Raw genomic sequence first — 19,396 nt, 5'->3', positions numbered from 1 at the left:
CATATATAATATATATTTCAGATGCAATTTAAAGCGCACCGGGACACGCAGAATTTTTCATTATGATTGAACACATTTAACTGTGTCTTGGGTATATTTTTAGATGCAAGACATATGTAAAATAAAAACATATTTCTGAGGGATTCTTTGACGAAGAACTTGAAATCATACGCGCATTCTGATTGGTTTACCGTATTTTCGCACATAACATTCATCGATAGGGGGACGAGTCATATTGCAGGTTACGGAAAGGGGCGAGTGGTGACGAATGAATCGTCCAATCGGATTATTGTAATGAGCGAGAGAAATTGTGCGCTTAGTTAGAGAAAGGAGAGGGAGAGACAGTAACATCACCTTCGAAAGGAAGCTATGTTTAGCCACCTCGTGTCATTCCAATCGGTCTTAAAACGAAAGTATCGTCACGAATGGTTATAAGTTATTTATCGTATAGCATGAAGATAACAAAAATCCTGGATGACCGAGGATGAGCTAAACAAGGACGCGAAGAAATAACTCCGTGTTTCTAATTCCCTCCACGTGGTTGCATTTGATGTCTCCTCTCTCTCCGTCCTCGATGCCTCATCCACACATCCCACCACCAAGACTTGATGATCTCTGAAATGATATGCAGGAATGCGTAAATGCATGCATGTTCTTCCATTATCAGGCAGGACGGAAGGCCCCTGTGAGACGCCGAATTTCGCCTTGCATGGTCCACCTTAATTCGACATCCCCACTTTGGGCATTCCTCTAACATGAGGTGATGGGGTTAAGGTCGCGACCAAGATTATTGCACTTATATAGGGTGTGTTTGTGTGGCTGCTTGTACTAGTCCGGGCGAATGCCGATTTATAGTGCTAGCTCACTGAGATACCATGCCGCAGTTTAACATAAATACCCCACTCAGACGCAGAATACTGACTCCGAGCCGACCAATCCTTGTTTTAGCCCCTTCATGCCGAGCGCCAGACAGGGTAACAACAAGTACCATCTTTTAATGTCTTTTGGTACGACGCGGCCGGGGATCCGGTCTCCTCCAACATGAAACGGATTCTATATAAAATACTGTTCAAATTGGAGATAGACATCAAACGTCAACACCTGAGAATATTCAGTCTCGATTATCCCCCAAAGCATGTTCCATTGGGTTTACAATGCAAAATACTGCTAATAATACAAGTAACACAAATATCCCGTTACAGTTGTAACACAAATATCCCATTGCAGTTGTAACGTAAATATCCCAAAACAGTTGTAATGTGAAGCCCATTTCTGGTGTCCCCCGCCCTGATATTGCTGGAATATTGCTAACAGTGGCGTAAAACCACTCACTCACTCACTCACTCATTACAGTTGTAACACAAATATCCCATTACAGTTGTAACACAAATATCCCATTGCAGCTGTAACACGAATATCCCATTGCAGCTGTAACACAAATATCTCATTGCAGCTGTAACACGAATATCCAATTGCAGCTGTAACACGAATATCCAATTGCGGCTGTAATACGAATATCTCATTGCAGCTGTAACACGAATATCCCATTTCAGCTGTAACACGAATGTCTCATTGCAGCTGTAACACGAATATCTCATTGCAGCTGTAACACGAAAATCCCATTGCAGCTGTAACACGAATATCCCATTGCAGCTGTAACACGAATATTTCATTGCAGCTGTAACACGAATATCCCATTGCAGTTGTAACACAAATATCCCATTGTAGCTGTAACACGAATATCCCATTGCAGCTGTAACACGAATATCTCATTGCAGCTGTAACACGAATATCCCATTGCAACTGTAACACGAATATCTCATTGCAGCTGTAACACGAATATCCCATTGCGGCTGTAACACGAATATCCCATTACAGTTGTGACACAAATGTCCCATTGCAACTGTAACACGAATATCTAATTGCAGCTGTAACACGAATATCCCATTGCAACTGTAACACGAATATCTCATTGCAGCTGTAACACGAATATCTCATTGCAGCTGTAACACGAATATCCCATTACAGTTGTAACACGAATATCCCATTGCAGCTGTAACACGAATATCCCATTGCAGCTGTAACACGAATATCCCATTGCAGCTGTAACACGAATATCCCATTACAGTTGGAACACAAATATCTCATTGCAGCTGTAACACGAATATCCCATTACAGTTGTGACACAAATACCCCATCACAGTTGTAACCTTAATATCCAATTCCAGTTGTAACCTACATACTAGTATCCGATTACGGTTGTAACCTAAATATCCCATTGCAGCTGTAACACAAATATCCCATTACAGTTGTAACACATATATCCCATCACAGTTGTAACACAAATACCCAATAACAGTTTTAAAAAATACCCAATCACAGTTTTAACTCAAATACCCAATCACAGTTTTAACACAGATATCCCATTACAGTTGTAACACAAATACCCCATCACAGTTATATATTCAAAGATATACACCAATTGTGTCATCAAGATGTTCCTGTGGGGTCAGAACAGGCCCCCAACCCATGCAGTACCAGAAGTTGTGCAAAAATGAGAATCACAGATTCAGCTACAGATGATGATCATTTACCAACGACATCGATCTTTGCTGAATCAATCGACGTCTGGTCTGCCTCATCCAGACTCGATTATTTAAGGCCGCCGGGATATAGCTGGAACATTGCTAAATTCGACGTAAATCAACACTCAGACACTTCTATGTGAGTCGCTATGCATACGATAGGGTCGATGTGATAAACACAATCACTAATATCAATGTTTTGCTAAAACTCACTTTTGGTACAATCAACCTTATTGGCATTCAGTGTGTAGCCATCGGGACATGCGCAGACGTTAGATCCGTTTGACCGAGGAAAGCAGAGGTGTGAACAGCCGCCATTGTTGTTAGTGCAGCCATTTGTAACTGGAACGTGAAATTGAAGCCTAATCAGAAAGGATCCAAAACAACATTTAATGTCACGTCAATAATTGAAGTACACCCCTCAATAAAAATACAACATTGCATTGAAAAGTATAATATAATTCAATTAGCTATAATACGAAATCAATTATATTTTACGCTTAATTTGATATGCCTTTCATGATTTTATATTAAATTACCCCTGACATTTAAAGATAATTTCAGATATTATTTTTTATATTTAATATAATTTTTATATATACTATTTAATATGTTTTGTAGACAAACTGTTCGACGGAAATACCATTTTTAAAAGCACTCTTTCGAAAGACGTGGATGTCAGAAAGGTAGCTAAAGGGAGGTAACTTTGTCATGGTGAATCCTGTTCCGTCCACATTGACCCTCATCATTACGCTACTGAAATGAAAAAAAGGATTCACAAAAATGTATGGTACATCTTGAGATTTATATTGGTGTTGGCGGAGTTGATGTTTGTGTGATGCAATGATAGATATTAACTGGCGGTGTGGTGTATAATGGAGGGGTCACTCTCATTAAAATCAGATCTCAGTTCTCGCTATCGCTAAACAAAGATCTGAGGACATCATCCCATGAGAACTTAGATCTGATTTTAATGAGATTGATGGAGGGGTAAATTTATATATAACTACCTGACATTAAGGTGCATGTCGGAGGGGTACAATTATATATAACTACCTGACATTAAGGTGTATGATGGGGGGGGGGGGGGGGGATATAGTTATATATAACCACCTGACATTAAAGATGTATGTCGGAGGGGTAAAATTATATATAACCACCTGAAATTTAGGTGTATGGTTGAGAGGTAAAATTATATATAACTACCTGACATTAAGGTGTATGATGGAGGGGTAAAATTATATATAACTACCTGACATTAAGGTGTGTATGATGAAGGGGTACAATTATACATAACTACCTGACATTAAGGTGTGTATGATGAAGGGGTACAATTATACATAACTACCCGAGGTTAAGGTGTGTATGATGAAGGGGTAGAATCATACATAACTACCTGACATTAAGGTGTGTATGATGAAGGGGTACAATTATACACAACTACCTGACATTAAGGTGTGTATGATGAAGATGTTCAATTATATATAACTACCTGACATTAAGGTGTGTAAAATGGGTAGAATGGGGTAGAATTATATTTCCTACCTGACATTTAGGTGTATGATGGAGGGGTACAATTATATATACCTATCTGGCATTTAGGTGTATGATGGAGGGGTACAATTATATATAACTAACTGACATTAAGGTGTACGACGGAGGGATAAAATGATATATTACTACCTGACCTTAAGGTGTATGCTTGAGTGGTACAGTTATATATATAAAAAAATACCTCATATTGGGTAACATGGCGGAGTAGAAGAGGAAGTCGTTGAAGACGACGATGGCGGAGGGGTAGTTGCCCGTCGTCAGGAGAGTTGTTCTATTTCCTTTATCCAAGTCAATCATTTGTAAGGTCTTGGACTCGGTGTCACTCCAGTACAGCTTCCCGGCTGAATATAAAACGCGTGTGTAAAAGATTTATACGTGAATGCAAAGTAAGACCCCGATCATTTAGAAGGTGTATACTTAATTTGGACATAAAATAATTTATGATTGAGTGTAAACACAGATATTTCTGTTGGATTTGGTAATTTTGGGACCTTGGCATTTGCCCTCCTCATGGCTTTTGCAAAACGGTTCCCCTGGGACATATGGACAACGTCTACGTACAAAGTCAATGGTACATGTAGTTGAGCATGACCAACAACGGTCGGTCAGTCAAACTCTAAAAGCAGGTTCCATGGGCCTAGTTAAAATAAATAAGGAATTCAAGGTTAGAATTGGTCCCCAGCATCCTGTGGTTGTCGCAAGAAACGATTTAATGGATCGGTTGGAGACTTAGTGACTTGATTGACTGCATGTCATCGCATCGCGCTCTTAGTATCAATCACTGGATTTCCACATCACAAGCCTTGATTTCCTGAGACAGAGAGCACGGGGGCTTCTTCTCACCATCTCTGTCCAGTGTTAGTCCCTCCGGCCATATTGAGCTGACCAACACCTTTCGGCCTGACCCGTCATAGTTGGCCCGCTCTATCTTGTTGCCCTCGCCCCAGTCTGTCCAGTACATTACACTGTTGAAGGAAAAGAAGCAAGTTTGAGAGTCAGAAGTATCGAGTCATCGAGACCGTTAACATCATCATCTTGAGACATGCTTACCCGTGTATGGGGTCCACCTCAATATGTCTTGGCATGTAGATAGCAGAACTGATTACAATCTTGTGATATTTTGTTACCATGGTTACCACACCGATGACGTCGTTTCCTTTGTCAGTGTAGAATATGAGTCTTGAGATAGGATCTATTGCTATACCATCCACAGAGGCAGCTGTAACGGCGCAAAACGACATGGCAAATTAATGTTTATCATGACAACAGTTAAGGAGCGACGCAGATACTTAATCACATTTTTTCAATTCCAGTTGAATAATAAGGATATCATTTATTTGGTGCATATATTAGTGAGTTATATACTGTGTATCGGAATCGCTGACATCACTCACCCCAGTTGAGCGTGACGTACGTCGTGCTCTTCTTGGGCCCAACACTGTGTATGGCAGGTCTGTATTTATCAGCATAGAAGATGTGGTTTGTGACCGGGTCGTATCCAGATGAGGCCAGTCTCACGTTGTCGGGCAGAGATACAGCCTTGAGTCTGAAGTCGGACATGGTGGCTGACCAGATGTGACCAGTGATGGGGTCAGTGAGAAGCATAAAGGCATCAGCAGGGGGAGCTGCAATGGTGAGAGGTCAGTTGATGTGACCAGTGATGGGATCAGATGATGATGAGAGTGAGTGAGTGAGTGAGTGAGTTGGGTTTAACGCCGCTTCTAACAGTATTCCAGTTTTATCACGGCGTAACAGTTAATGTGGGAGGAACGCCCTAAGTGATGCAGGTCTCAGACGTTTACCACTTCGGTGAAGCCCACGAGCACGGGTATGGTGCTGACAAACCTAGAAACATAATCGGGCCGAACCGAGATTCGCACCTACAATCTTAGGTTTCTGACGTACCCAAGGGACGCAACCCTGCACAGCGAATTGCGGCGCCTTAGACGACTGGGCCACCCGTGACCCCCTATGAGATGACCTTTATGAACGATATGGTATATGGAAAAGACAACTGTGGGTAACATAGGTGAAACGGAAGACTGTTGCACAAAGAGTTATTTTGATACATAAGAAAAATTAATATGGTAAGACGCGTCTCTCATGCATGCATATTTATACAGGTTATATGATGTGGTGTTGATGCGCCGAATCTAATGTGTTTCATACCAATACATTCCGACTTGAAACTCGACCCCGAGTATTTGGTGTTGAAGGCAGTTGGACACGTGTCGCATTCTAAAGCTCCATTGTCCTCCTGGTACCATCCTCGCTCACACTGGGGACATGTGCCGTTGTTGTAATACATGCCCGGGGCACAAGTAGCTGAAATATACAAAGCAGAGAACTTCCGTTAACACCGGCCCTGTCATCCAGAAATGTCCTACCAGACAAATACCACTGAGAACGTCAACATAGAGACTCTAACCATTGCATGCTATCTTACGCTAACGCCCAGAGCCTTGTTCCACAAAGCGATCGGAGCGCTAAGATGATCGTAACTCCCATACCTTAACATAGGCTTACGACAGTCGTAGCGCTACGATCGCTTTGAGGAACGGGGCCCCTCAATATACCAATTTGTGATCAGGAAAATCAATTAGACAACTAATTTCAATATAAATATCTCCAAACGGAGAGATTCAAAAATACACTGTTGTGTATACATCCTTCTTGAAGACAGTGCTGGATAATAGGATTAATGCGCTATGGATGTTCAGAAAATAGGTTTTACGGACAATTGATTTTATACCGGTAAGAAGATCTGATGAAAGCCAGGAACACGTGGAAACATCTCATGGATCTACATGTCTTATTGAAAACAGCTTTATATTATAAATAGTGTGCGTGTGTACGTGCGGTGCGGGTTGGGTGGTTAGGAACAGTGTGTTTGTGGGTGAGGTTCCTTCACACCAACAATATCCCAACACATACATATTTACACAAAATGTATATAGTACGTATACACTTGGTGATTCCTTCCATTAGGAATTTGTGTGTCCAAAATGTTATCACTCTACTCAAAAGGTAAGATGTATTATACTTAGGCCTACCTCGTATCTACATCGTCTTTATACTTAAATTAAATATGCGCCCCTGACAAAATAAAGGACAGTGATATACCAGTTTATAAAACATCAATATTCATGATACTCATTCATAGAATGGCTGTCGATTTCGAGTATAGTCATGGCAATAATTGACTGTGTCGCTCAAATACACAGACATATGAACATGAAGCATGATACAATCGAGTTTTAGGAAAAGCACTCTGGTGTCAATGCAGGTAAGAGCACATAAAATGTCTAGTATCCGAGTTTAGTCAGCAGATGTTACCATGGCACGCTGGAGGTTGTCAGAGGCACTCCGTAGGTAATTCATTGTCATGTATGTCATAGGTATTGCATACAGAACAATTGGACGTCAACTTGGCTATGGCCATACTGTCATCAGCAAACTCGTAAGAAATCACCGACAGACACGTGACGATAAGGACCGTCCACGATCAGGGCCAGCCCGAAACTGAGTGAGTGAGTGAGTTTGGTTTAATGCCGCTTTTAACACTATTCCAGTTATATCACGGCGTGTCAGCTTAATGTGGGAGGAAAGCCTGAAGTGATGCAGGTCTCAGACGTTTACCACTTCGGTGAAACCCAAGAGCATGGGTATGGTGCTGACAAACGTAGAAACATAATTGGGGCGAACCAGGATTCGAACCCACAATCATAGGTTTCTGGCGTGCCCAAGGGACGCAACTCTGCACAGCAAATCGCGGCGCCTTAGACGACTGGGCCACCCGTGCCCCTGCCAGCCCGAAAGACAACTGTACTGGAAGACAGGGCGACAACCCTTTGCCACCAGCGAAGCTCTGAAAGGAAAATGGCTTACCAACAGGCATCTGTCCACCAGAACTGTCAGGAACTTGTTAAAAACATTTAGGCTGAAACCATTAAGGGTCCAAACTTAGCCACACACACTGAAACCCTAAATAGTCAATGAATAAAATCCATAAAGTAGCCGAAAGTACTCACTACAGTAGCCCTGGTCTGGGACTGACCCTACTGGACATGAGAGGTCACTGTCCGCAATAGATGTTCCTGGCGTGACTGGACCATCTGTCAGCGTCACCAGGAAGCACTCCTTGTACATCTTCTCAAGGTCATTGTAAGTTGCGTTCAAGGACGAGTAGACTTCTGCTAGGTTCTGCCTTGTTACAATGGCTGAAAATATATATATATATATATATATATATATATATGTATATAAATAAAGTCACCAACCACATACACAGACTCTCTTAACAGTAAAGGTCATTTTCAGTGTAAATTCAAGAAATATATCATCAATAACTTTCTGAACATCCAACACAGCTGCAAATCCAAGACGTCAAACAACGCGTCACATAAAGCAAGTGCAATTATTTAGCTTGGTTTTCTATTGGTTCTACAAAATCAAAATGAAGCCCGATTTTATGATTGAGGGAAATTGATACTGCCTTACTCAATGGTAGTTTTGTTATATAACGGCGTGACTGCTTAAGTCAGATAAAAGCTAAAAGTGGATACGGACATATACTACTGCAGTGAAGCTTATGCGTATGGTGCTTTGATGTGGAATTACAGCCCTACGAGACTTGACCACTAGTGACCCTATATGCATATGTGATATTCACATTGTTCAGTAGGATCTGGGACAATAGGTGAGCTGTAATGAGGTTTAACGTGGCGTTCCCGATTACTGTCCTTGTTTTATCCCCTTGATGCCGAGGGCCAGGCAGAGCAACAGGTCCTTTGATTTCGTTTGGTATGACGCGACCGAGAATGGAACCATCGACCACCTGCTCTCCGAGCGGGTGCTCTATCCTCCAGACCACGAAGGCAGTTGGTACAATATGAGCCCGAATCTAAGTGTTAAATGTTTCTGTAGTTTGATAACTCTAGTAACTATATAGAAGATTGGAGACCCGGAGTAAGTATCAGATGTACACATTAATATGGAGAAATAAGGACGATCTGTCATTTCCAAAATTGGAAACGTTCAGTAAGGAAAAAAAGCATCGGACTAAACAAGTATGGATTTGGTGTAATCTTAATGCTGTAGATCTGTGATACGATTCGGGGTTTAGGAATTCATTTGATGATCTGAACGTTATATACAGTTTATTTACACAATCGACGGTTACCTACCACTCACGTTACTGACAACAACGATGCCCTCGAACCTCAGCTTGGCATTGTATCCTTCTGGAAACTGAGCACATCCCCCAGCCTCCCTCAGACACGTCTCCACGTCAACCACGACTGTACAGGCCGCGTTATGAACACAGGAAGTCCGGGACGCACAGACAGACGCCGTGTTTTGGATAACGGCGAGATCGGCAGCCATGTTGAGTCCGACCCGTGTCTTGTAGGGTACGGTGTAGTTAAACGCCACGTTGTCGGGGATCTTGAATTCTGAAGCAGTTGCAAACATGGAAGTGTTTTCGGTTCAATCATACGTCACATGATAGAATAGTCGGTCCTTACACCGTAAATGTTACAGAAACGGTGTACCTACCGACACATGAAAGTGTCTTTTGGCCTGGAACCCATGTCTCTTCATAGCACGTATACACTGGCGGATCCTCTTGGAACACCAAACCACCAACACATGACACGGAACAGTTCATGGCCGCTTCCGACTTTCTGGAGCAGTTTACGCTGACGCCTTTGCCCAATGTCAACTGGGACGTCTTGCATTCTGAAAGTAATAGGACACGTGTCGTTGGCATGCCTGGTAAAGCATCACGGAGCTCTGAATTGAAAATCTATTCCTCTTTGGTCTTAGAGGGATAGTAAAAATACAAGTTTTAATATGTATTGATATGCCAAAATTGTTAAGTTGGCATGGAGAACAAGTGGGAGCGGAAACAATAGGAATTCGTCCTAATTTGTTTTGTTTTGAGGTTTTTAAGATATATTTTCAACAGGTTTTAATTATTTGGTATTATTTATATATTTTATTTATACCGATAGCGATCGAAATGAGTTTTTTTAAAGATTTTATTTATTTCTGGTCGTCAGAATAACAACAAACCACTGCTTCTTATTTATTTTTCACATTTCAGTCATTTGGAGTGGGCGGTTTTGTATACCAAGTTTTAAAAAGTCTAAAAGCACGATGGTGTTGATGTCAACATGCAACAACTCATCCTTGAAGAGGTGTCAAATCTAGCTTGTGGGTTACATGACCAGGAATTGACACAACTTTGTCTTCAAGTGCTAATTGTTCACAGCAGGGATCATTTTGAAATTTGGCAATACAAGTTTAGTAATCATGTAAGTTTGTTGAAAATATGTTACCAAATGAGTTGGTCATAGTTTTGTTCTCTGTTTACTTTCAGAGTACCCGATAACTTATAAAACCAATAAAACAAATTCGTATGGTTCACAAAACGGGTGTGTGATGTTTAAATGTCATTGTTGAACATCACCATGCATAATGAATATTATCATTACCTGGGCATTTGTTCTCATTACAAGTAGATGTTTCAACAGCAGATCCTTCACATGGTTTTCCAAGGTGAGGTTCAGGGGCAGGAGCGTCACAATATCGAGACCTTGACATTTTACCCCCGCCACAGGTCACAGAGCAAAGGGACCATGGATTCCAAACACTCCAGTTACCATGAACTGAAACAGTTGCAATACAAGTGTAGATTCATCACACACCTCACCTCATACCACCACTCCATGTGGTATTGCCTATTGGTGTCTCAACGCAACACCCTTTGTAGTCTTACCTATTGGCATCGTACCGAGGCAAGCGTTAACTGACCATAAAAGTCCACTTTCCACCATTGCTGAAATAGGCTGGAATTATGGAATTACGCACAGTTCAAACAAAATCCACGTCCGGTTCGTAAATTGCCGGGCAGTTTTCGGTCGATTGCATGATTTGCAAAACATGTGTACTGCCAACTCGGCTTTAACAGACCTTTTCCAAATCTATTCGTGTTTTTAATCAAGGTGCTCTAGTGATTTGATCCGAAGTACGACCCGTTTTAACACAATGTAGATTCTGATCATCTACCACATCATATTCACTGGGCGCCGCCATTTTGTTTGAAGCAAATGCAAGTGATGTGAGAGGTGGAATATTGTCAATACGAAGGACCTAACTCGTAATAGCCATTTGTGGCCTAGAAACATTTAAAGTCAGTTTACTCCCTTGCCTCGGGAAGATGACCTATTGGTGTCTCACAATACCATCCCTTGTAGTCTTGCCTTTTGGTTTCTCAAGTTACTTACTGCCCCTTGTAGTCTATTGGTTGCTCACAACCCGCCAATTTTAGTCTTACCTATTTGTAATTCGCAGTACCGCCCCATGTGGACCTGCCCTTTGGTGCCTCACAATACCATCCGTTGTAGTCTTACCTATTGGTGTCTTACAATACCATCCCTGGTCGTTTTTACCTATTGGTGTCTCACATAACCTCCCCTTTTAGTCTTGACAATTGGTTTCTCAAATTACTGCCCTTTGAAGTCCAAACTAATGATGTCTCACAGCACAAAACCTTGTACTTTTGCTATTGGTGGCTCACAAACCCGCCCATTCTAGTCTTACATATTACTGTCTCACATTACCGCCCACAGTAGTCTTACGTATTAGTATGTCGCCGCACTGCCCATCGTAGTCTTATCTATTTGTGTCTTACAGTACCGCCCACTGTAGTCTGACCTATTGGTGCCTTACAGTATCGCCCCTTGTAGTCTTACCTATTGGAGTCTCACAGTGCCGCCCCTTGTAGTCTTGCCTAGTTATGTCTCACAGTACCGTCCCTTGTAGATTTACCTATTGGAGTCTCACAGTACCGTCCCTTGTAGTCTTACCCATTGGTGTCTCACAGTACCGCCCCTTGTAGTCTTACCTATTGGTGTCTCACAGTACCGTCCCTTGTAGTCTTATCTATTTGTGTCTTACAGTACCGCCCACTGTAGTCTGACCTATTGGTGCCTTACAGTATCGCCCCTTGTAGTCTTACCTATTGGAGTCTCACAGTGCCGCCCCTTGTAGTCTTGCCTAGTTATGTCTCACAGTACCGTCCCTTGTAGATTTACCTATTGGAGTCTCACAGTACCGTCCCTTGTAGTCTTACCCATTGGTGTCTCACAGTACCGCCCCTTGTAGTCTTACCTATTGGTGTCTCACAGTACCGTCCTTTGTAGTCTTACCTATTGGTGTCTCACAGTACCGCCCCTTGTAGTCTTACCTATTGGTGCCTCGTCCCTTGTAGTCTTACCTATTGGTGCCTCACAGTATCGCCCCTTGTAGTCTTACCTATTGGTGCCTCACAGTACCGCCCCTTGTAGTCTTACCTATTGGAGTCTCACAGTACCGCCCCTTGTAGTCTTACCTATTGGTGTCTCACAGTACCGCCCCTTGTAGTCTTACCTATTTGTGCCTCACAGTATCGCCCCTTGTAGTCTTACCTATTGGTGTCTCACAGTACCGCCCCTTGTAGTCTTACCTAGTTATGTCTCACAGTACCGTCCCTTGTAGTCTTACCTATTGGTGTCTCACAGTACCGCCCCTTGTAGTCTTACCTATTGGTGTCTCACAGTACCGCCCCTTGTAGTCTTACCTAGTTATGTCTCACAGTACCGTCCCTTGTAGTCTTACCTATTGGTGTCTCACAGTACCGCCCCTTGTAGTCTTACCTATTGGTGCCTCGTCCCTTGTAGTCTTACCTATTGGTGCCTCACAGTATCGCCCCTTGTAGTCTTACTTATTGGTGCCTCACAGTACCGCCCCTTGTAGTCTTACCTATTGGAGTCTCACAGTACCGTCCTTTGTAGTCTTACTTATTGGTGTCTCACAGTACCGCCCCTTGTAGTCTTACCTATTGGTGTCTCACAGTACCGCCCCTTGTAGTCTTACCTATTGGTGCCTCACAGTATCGTCCCTTGTAGTCTTACCTATTGGTGTCTCACATTATCGCCCCTTGTAGTCTTACCTATTGGTGCCTCACAGTACCGCCCCTTGTAGTCTTACCTTATTGGAGTATTACAGTACCGTCCCTTGTAGTCTTACTTATTGGTGTCTCACAGTACCGCCCTTTGTAGTCTTACCTATTGGTGCCTCACAGTATCGTCCCTTGTAGTCTTACCTATTGGTGTCTCACATTATCGCCCCTTGTAGTCTTACCTATTGGTGCCTAACAGTACCGCCCCTTGTAGTCTTACCTTATTGGAGTATTACAGTATCGTCCCTTGTAGTCTTACCTATTGGTGTCTCACATTATCGCCCCTTGTAGTCTTACCTATTGGTGTCTCACAGTACCGTCCCTTGTAGTCTTACCTATTGGTGTCTCACAGTACCGCCCCTTGTAGTCTTACCTATTGGTGTCTCACAGTACCGCCCCTTGTAGTCTTACCTATTGGTGTCTCACAGTACCGTCCTTTGTAGTCTTACCTATTGGTGTCTCACAGTACCGCCCCTTGTAGTCTTACCTATTGGTGCCTCGTCCCTTGTAGTCTTACCTATTGGTGCCTCACAGTATCGCCCCTTGTAGTCTTACCTATTGGTGCCTCACAGTACCGCCCCTTGTAGTCTTACCTATTGGTGTCTCACAGTACCGCCCCTTGTAGTCTTACCTAGTTATGTCTCACAGTACCGTCCCTTGTAGTCTTACCTATTGGTGTCTCACAGTACCGCCCCTTGTAGTCTTACCTATTGGTGCCTCGTCCCTTGTAGTCTTACCTATTGGTGCCTCACAGTATCGCCCCTTGTAGTCTTACTTATTGGTGCCTCACAGTACCGCCCCTTGTAGTCTTACCTATTGGAGTCTCACAGTACCGTCCTTTGTAGTCTTACTTATTGGTGTCTCACAGTACCGCCCCTTGTAGTCTTACCTATTGGTGTCTCACAGTACCGCCCCTTGTAGTCTTACCTATTGGTGCCTCACAGTATCGTCCCTTGTAGTCTTACCTATTGGTGTCTCACATTATCGCCCCTTGTAGTCTTACCTATTGGTGCCTCACAGTACCGCCCCTTGTAGTCTTACCTTATTGGAGTATTACAGTACCGTCCCTTGTAGTCTTACTTATTGGTGTCTCACAGTACCGCCCTTTGTAGTCTTACCTATTGGTGCCTCACAGTATCGTCCCTTGTAGTCTTACCTATTGGTGTCTCACATTATCGCCCCTTGTAGTCTTACCTATTGGTGCCTAACAGTACCGCCCCTTGTAGTCTTACCTTATTGGAGTATTACAGTATCGTCCCTTGTAGTCTTACCTATTGGTGTCTCACATTATCGCCCCTTGTAGTCTTACCTATTGGTGTCTCACAGTACCGTCCCTTGTAGTCTTACCTATTGGTGTCTCACAGTACCGCCCCTTGTAGTCTTACCTATTGGTGTCTCACAGTACCGCCCCTTGTAGTCTTACCTATTGGTGTCTCACAGTACCGTCCTTTGTAGTCTTACCTATTGGTGTCTCACAGTACCGCCCCTTGTAGTCTTACCTATTGGTGCCTCGTCCCTTGTAGTCTTACCTATTGGTGCCTCACAGTATCGCCCCTTGTAGTCTTACCTATTGGTGCCTCACAGTACCGCCCCTTGTAGTCTTACCTATTGGAGTCTCACAGTACCGCCCCTTGTAGTCTTACCTATTGGTGTCTCACAGTACCGCCCCTTGTAGTCTTACCTATTTGTGCCTCACAGTATCGCCCCTTGTAGTCTTACCTATTGGTGTCTCACAGTACCGCCCCTTGTAGTCTTACCTAGTTATGTCTCACAGTACCGTCCCTTGTAGTCTTACCTATTGGTGTCTCACAGTACCGCCCCTTGTAGTCTTACCTATTGGTGTCTCACAGTACCGCCCCTTGTAGTCTTACCTAGTTATGTCTCACAGTACCGTCCCTTGTAGTCTTACCTATTGGTGTCTCACAGTACCGCCCCTTGTAGTCTTACCTATTGGTGCCTCGTCCCTTGTAGTCTTACCTATTGGTGCCTCACAGTATCGCCCCTTGTAGTCTTACTTATTGGTGCCTCACAGTACCGCCCCTTGTAGTCTTACCTATTGGAGTCTCACAGTACCGTCCTTTGTAGTCTTACTTATTGGTGTCTCACAGTACCGCCCCTTGTAGTCTTACCTATTGGTGTCTCACAGTACCGCCCCTTGTAGTCTTACCTATTGGTGCCTCACAGTATCGTCCCTTGTAGTCTTACCTATTGGTGTCTCACATTATCGCCCCTTGTAGTCTTACCTATTGGTGCCTCACAGTACCGCCCCTTGTAGTCTTACCTTATTGGAGTATTACAGTACCGTCCCTTGTAGTCTTACTTATTGGTGTCTCACAGTACCGCCCTTTGTAGTCTTACCTATTGGTGCCTCACAGTATCGTCCCTTGTAGTCTTACCTATTGGTGTCTCACATTATCGCCCCTTGTAGTCTTACCTATTGGTGCCTAACAGTACCGCCCCTTGTAGTCTTACCTTATTGGAGTATTACAGTATCGTCCCTTGTAGTCTTACCTATTGGTGTCTCACATTATCGCCCCTTGTAGTCTTACCTATTGGTGTCTCACAGTACCGTCCCTTGTAGTCTTACCTATTGGTGTCTCACAGTACCGCCCCTTGTAGTCTTACCTATTGGTGTCTCACAGTACCGCCCCTTGTAGTCTTACCTATTGGTGTCTCACAGTACCGCCCACTGTAGTCTTACCTGTTGGTATTTCGCAGTATCGTCCCTTGTAGTCTTACCTATTGGTATGTACCGCCCCTTGTAGTCTTACCTATTGGTGTCTCAGAGTACCGCCCCTTGTAGTCTTACCTATTGGTGTCTCAGAGTACCGCCCCTTGTAGTCTTACCTATTGGTGCCTCACAGTATCGCCCCTTGTAGTCTTACCTATTGGTGCCTCACAGTACCGCCCACTGCTGTCTTACCTGTTGGTATTTCGCAGTATCGCCCCCTGTAGTCTTACCTATTGGTGCCTCACAGTACCAGCCCTTTTATTCTTACCTAGTTATGTCTCACAGTACTGCCCACTGTAGTCTTACCTATTGGTATTTCGCAGTATCGCCCCTTGTAGTCGTCAGTGCAGGTACAGTTTACCCCTCCCTTGATATTCTCACACAGAGCGCCATGTTCACACTTGTTGTCCACGACACAGTAGTCCGGCGGTGTCTCGCACTTCCGGCCAGAGAAGCCTCCTTTACACGTGCACTGGAAGCCATACTTGAATGATCGACAGTAGTGCTCGGGACAGGGGCTAGGTGAACACCAGTCGATCTCTGTAAAAAATGGATTCGTGCGGTGGACTAACGATGTTTTGAACAATGTTTCAGGTTCATCACGGGCGTCAGTTTACCGCCGACAATGAAACAGTTCATCTCCCCGGTGAAACCCATGATCATAAGCATGGGGCTGACAATGTTTCATGTTCAGCGCATCCTGACACAACGAAGCGGCGCAATACTGTTATCATAACCAGTCAGGCATGAAATCATTGAAATTGCGACTTCCAATTGTCAGTTTGAGCGACAATCGATCCTGACTATCACTTACAGCTCGAAGCAATAAGACGATTGTTGTGGAGGGGTTTAAAGCTCACTATATTTATATCATCCAAGTTAACCATTATTTGGCAATCGAAATTACTTTGGGTGCTGATATTGTGAAATGGTTACGCCATGGAAATACCCAGGTAAAATTATTGCACGTCCCCAGTACCCATGCTTGAACGTGAACTGACTGACAAGGGGAATCGGTTACCATGCAGCCAACCACTGTTTTTTCCTGGCCTCTACCCATTTACTTGGCGGCCGTGATATAATTGCAATAATGTGTTCGTACGTGTTTCCAGAAGCTTCACAGATGCACATCAACCACGTAAAACATGTTTCTAATTTTTCATGAACACGCCACATCGCACCTTAACATGACATAGCTCACCTGAACATGTCATAGCTCACCTGAACAGACACTTGGTACCACCATGCTGATCTTCGATGGATCCGATGCCTTGATTTTGCTGATGAGAGAATCGAATCCAACATCTCCAGGTGAGCAGGACCTGGCCATGTGAACTATAGTCCCCGAGACGTTGCTTAGCGGCATCACGTACATCTCCCTCAAACTGAAATCTGGTAACAAAGTGTTACATCTCGATGTTACATTGTCCCGAAACGGGAGATTGACAGTTAGTGGCAATTAAACTTCTGGCAAGCTCTGTTTAATTTCAATCGTGTACTACAGATGTAACTACATTGTAATACACATCGGTGTGTGAAAACATAAACATCGCTGTAAGCAATGTTCCATCCAATTCACGGAGGAAATGGACTGCCCACATTGTACCAATGCAAGGAATCGCACCCATGTCTTCAGCGTGGCGAGTCAGCGCCTTTGCACCTCCATCAAAAACAGTATTTGACACATGTAAACATTTACAATGATATTGTAATAATACGTCCATCTTTAAAAGGCTAGGTAGCGTCTCACATGCCTTTTTCATAATCTGATAGCTAGCGAGAAAAGTTACGTCAATGAACGAGTTACACGTGTATCACCTGTGCCCTCCCCAACGTGGATAGAGAGCTCGGTGTCCTTCGGTACAAAGCACAGGGGGGATTTGTTTCCGTAATGCGCCACCCTGCTGCCAGCCCTGTAGATGTCCACGAAACTCGGATAGCCTTTCCACACTACAGCCATGTGTGTCCACAGGTCCTGGGGGACGTGGGTGTTTACTGGAACATGGCGTCTGAGAACACATGGGGCTATTCAATTATTTTGAAAGGTCAAATTTTACTTGAGACTGCATTTCGGCAGTTTTGAAATAATAGTAAATGACGTTTAACACACCTACAACCGTCGAGACGGACCATTACGTCAGACTATCCTGTTTCAAAATCACCAGATGACAAGGTAGGACAAGGAGACTATGTCCTTGAGAGTTGCGTCCCTTTGGCGTCATGGGTTTGAATCCCAGATTTTTGAAGGACGAGATATGTTATGTATTTTAGTATACAAATAACATTTCTATCGTAGTATCAGTGGCTGTTATTGGTAGAGAAAGAGGCGGAAAAATGAAGTAGAAGGTTGAGAGAGAAGAGTATTGTGGACTAGTATATAACTATCCATCTTAGGCCAAATCAAAGCAGGACTACTCATATATATGTTCATTGTCTCTATGAATATATTTTTGTATATCCTGATAATTAGCATCTCATTATGAGTAACATTAACTCAAAATTTAAAAAAGATAGTTAAGCAGATTTACATGTATTATTTTATTATTTGATTATCAAGAGACGATGAATAAATAATGCATTTTGGTTAGGGTCTGAAATCAGGGCGGTTTCTGGAATTAGATTTGTGCAAGAGTTTATTATACCGTTGTGAGGAAACTTTTGCCATTATATTTTTTTATAAACAAATTTCCAATAATATCTTAATATGAAAACTGACATTTCTTCTATCAGAATGCGCAAGCAAACAGAACGACCGAGACTCTAAGCTCTACTGTATACAGAGGCACGGGCGGTCCACTAGACTAAGGCGCCGCGATTCGCTGTGCAGAGTTGCATCCCTTCGGCTCGCCAGAAACCTATGATTGTGGTTTCGAATCCCGTTTCGTCCCGATTATGTTTCTAGGTTTGTCAACACCATACCTCGTGGGTTTTACCGAAGTGGTAAACGTCTGAGACCTGCATCACTTCGGGCTTTCCTCCCACATTACGATGATACGCCGCGATATAACTGGAATACTGTTAAAGCGGCGTTAAACCCAACTCACTCACTCACTCTACTATACACGTTTTACCTACCCCCTCATCCTGATGCTTGTCTGCTGTGTCATTTCAAAGGTCATCTGGTGACCTCTAGTAGGGTGACTCAGCACAAGTGAAATGTTGGAATTTTTCTGTCTTTGTGGCAGAGTTCGGAACCAGAATGCAATGGATAACTCTTCCGCCCACTGCGCAAGAACAGGACCGAAGTTGAGTCGAACGGGACCCTTGACCAGCACATCAAACGCTGAAAGTTAAGAGGAAAATCACTGTAGATTGAATAAATTAAAATATTTTGAAACATGATTCACACTTATTTTGATTTTTAAGTTTGAAAACAAAGATGCGACAACGTATAAATAATCAGAGTGATCGCAATATTTACATTGCTGGTACACGCTTCCTGTTCTGTACACAATAAATTATCACATGTTTTCGGTGCTTCCAGGATTTAAGGGATTTCATCTTGAACTAATATATAAATGT

General features: G+C 43.2%; 1 protein-coding gene across 1 annotated transcript in view; it reads right to left on the bottom strand.

The window, feature by feature from the left end:
- Window positions 1–254: 254 nt before the first annotated feature.
- Window positions 255–19,396, bottom strand: part of LOC139449695 (sushi, von Willebrand factor type A, EGF and pentraxin domain-containing protein 1-like) — a 39,097-nt gene continuing 19,955 nt past the window's right edge. Inside the window, exons 13-28 of the mRNA XM_071231198.1 lie at window positions 18,950–19,157; window positions 17,693–17,883; window positions 17,096–17,266; window positions 16,181–16,414; window positions 10,637–10,810; window positions 9,696–9,878; window positions 9,326–9,592; window positions 8,171–8,359; window positions 6,309–6,464; window positions 5,534–5,764; window positions 5,190–5,358; window positions 4,983–5,104; window positions 4,321–4,480; window positions 3,229–3,341; window positions 2,799–2,927; window positions 255–615 (exon numbers count right to left, since the gene is read on the bottom strand). Of these exons, the coding sequence (XP_071087299.1) occupies window positions 524–615; window positions 2,799–2,927; window positions 3,229–3,341; window positions 4,321–4,480; window positions 4,983–5,104; window positions 5,190–5,358; window positions 5,534–5,764; window positions 6,309–6,464; window positions 8,171–8,359; window positions 9,326–9,592; window positions 9,696–9,878; window positions 10,637–10,810; window positions 16,181–16,414; window positions 17,096–17,266; window positions 17,693–17,883; window positions 18,950–19,157 (2,789 nt within the window). The 3' untranslated portion in view covers window positions 255–523. The remainder of the gene's footprint in view (window positions 616–2,798; window positions 2,928–3,228; window positions 3,342–4,320; window positions 4,481–4,982; window positions 5,105–5,189; window positions 5,359–5,533; window positions 5,765–6,308; window positions 6,465–8,170; window positions 8,360–9,325; window positions 9,593–9,695; window positions 9,879–10,636; window positions 10,811–16,180; window positions 16,415–17,095; window positions 17,267–17,692; window positions 17,884–18,949; window positions 19,158–19,396) is intronic.

The sequence above is a fragment of the Haliotis cracherodii genome, unplaced genomic scaffold (genome assembly GCF_022045235.1).
Source record: "Haliotis cracherodii isolate W230 unplaced genomic scaffold, xgHalCrac1.p SCAF_8, whole genome shotgun sequence".
NCBI classification, from domain to species: Eukaryota; Metazoa; Mollusca; class Gastropoda; order Lepetellida; family Haliotidae; genus Haliotis; species Haliotis cracherodii.
This window is presented reverse-complemented; position numbering and strand designations above follow the sequence as displayed.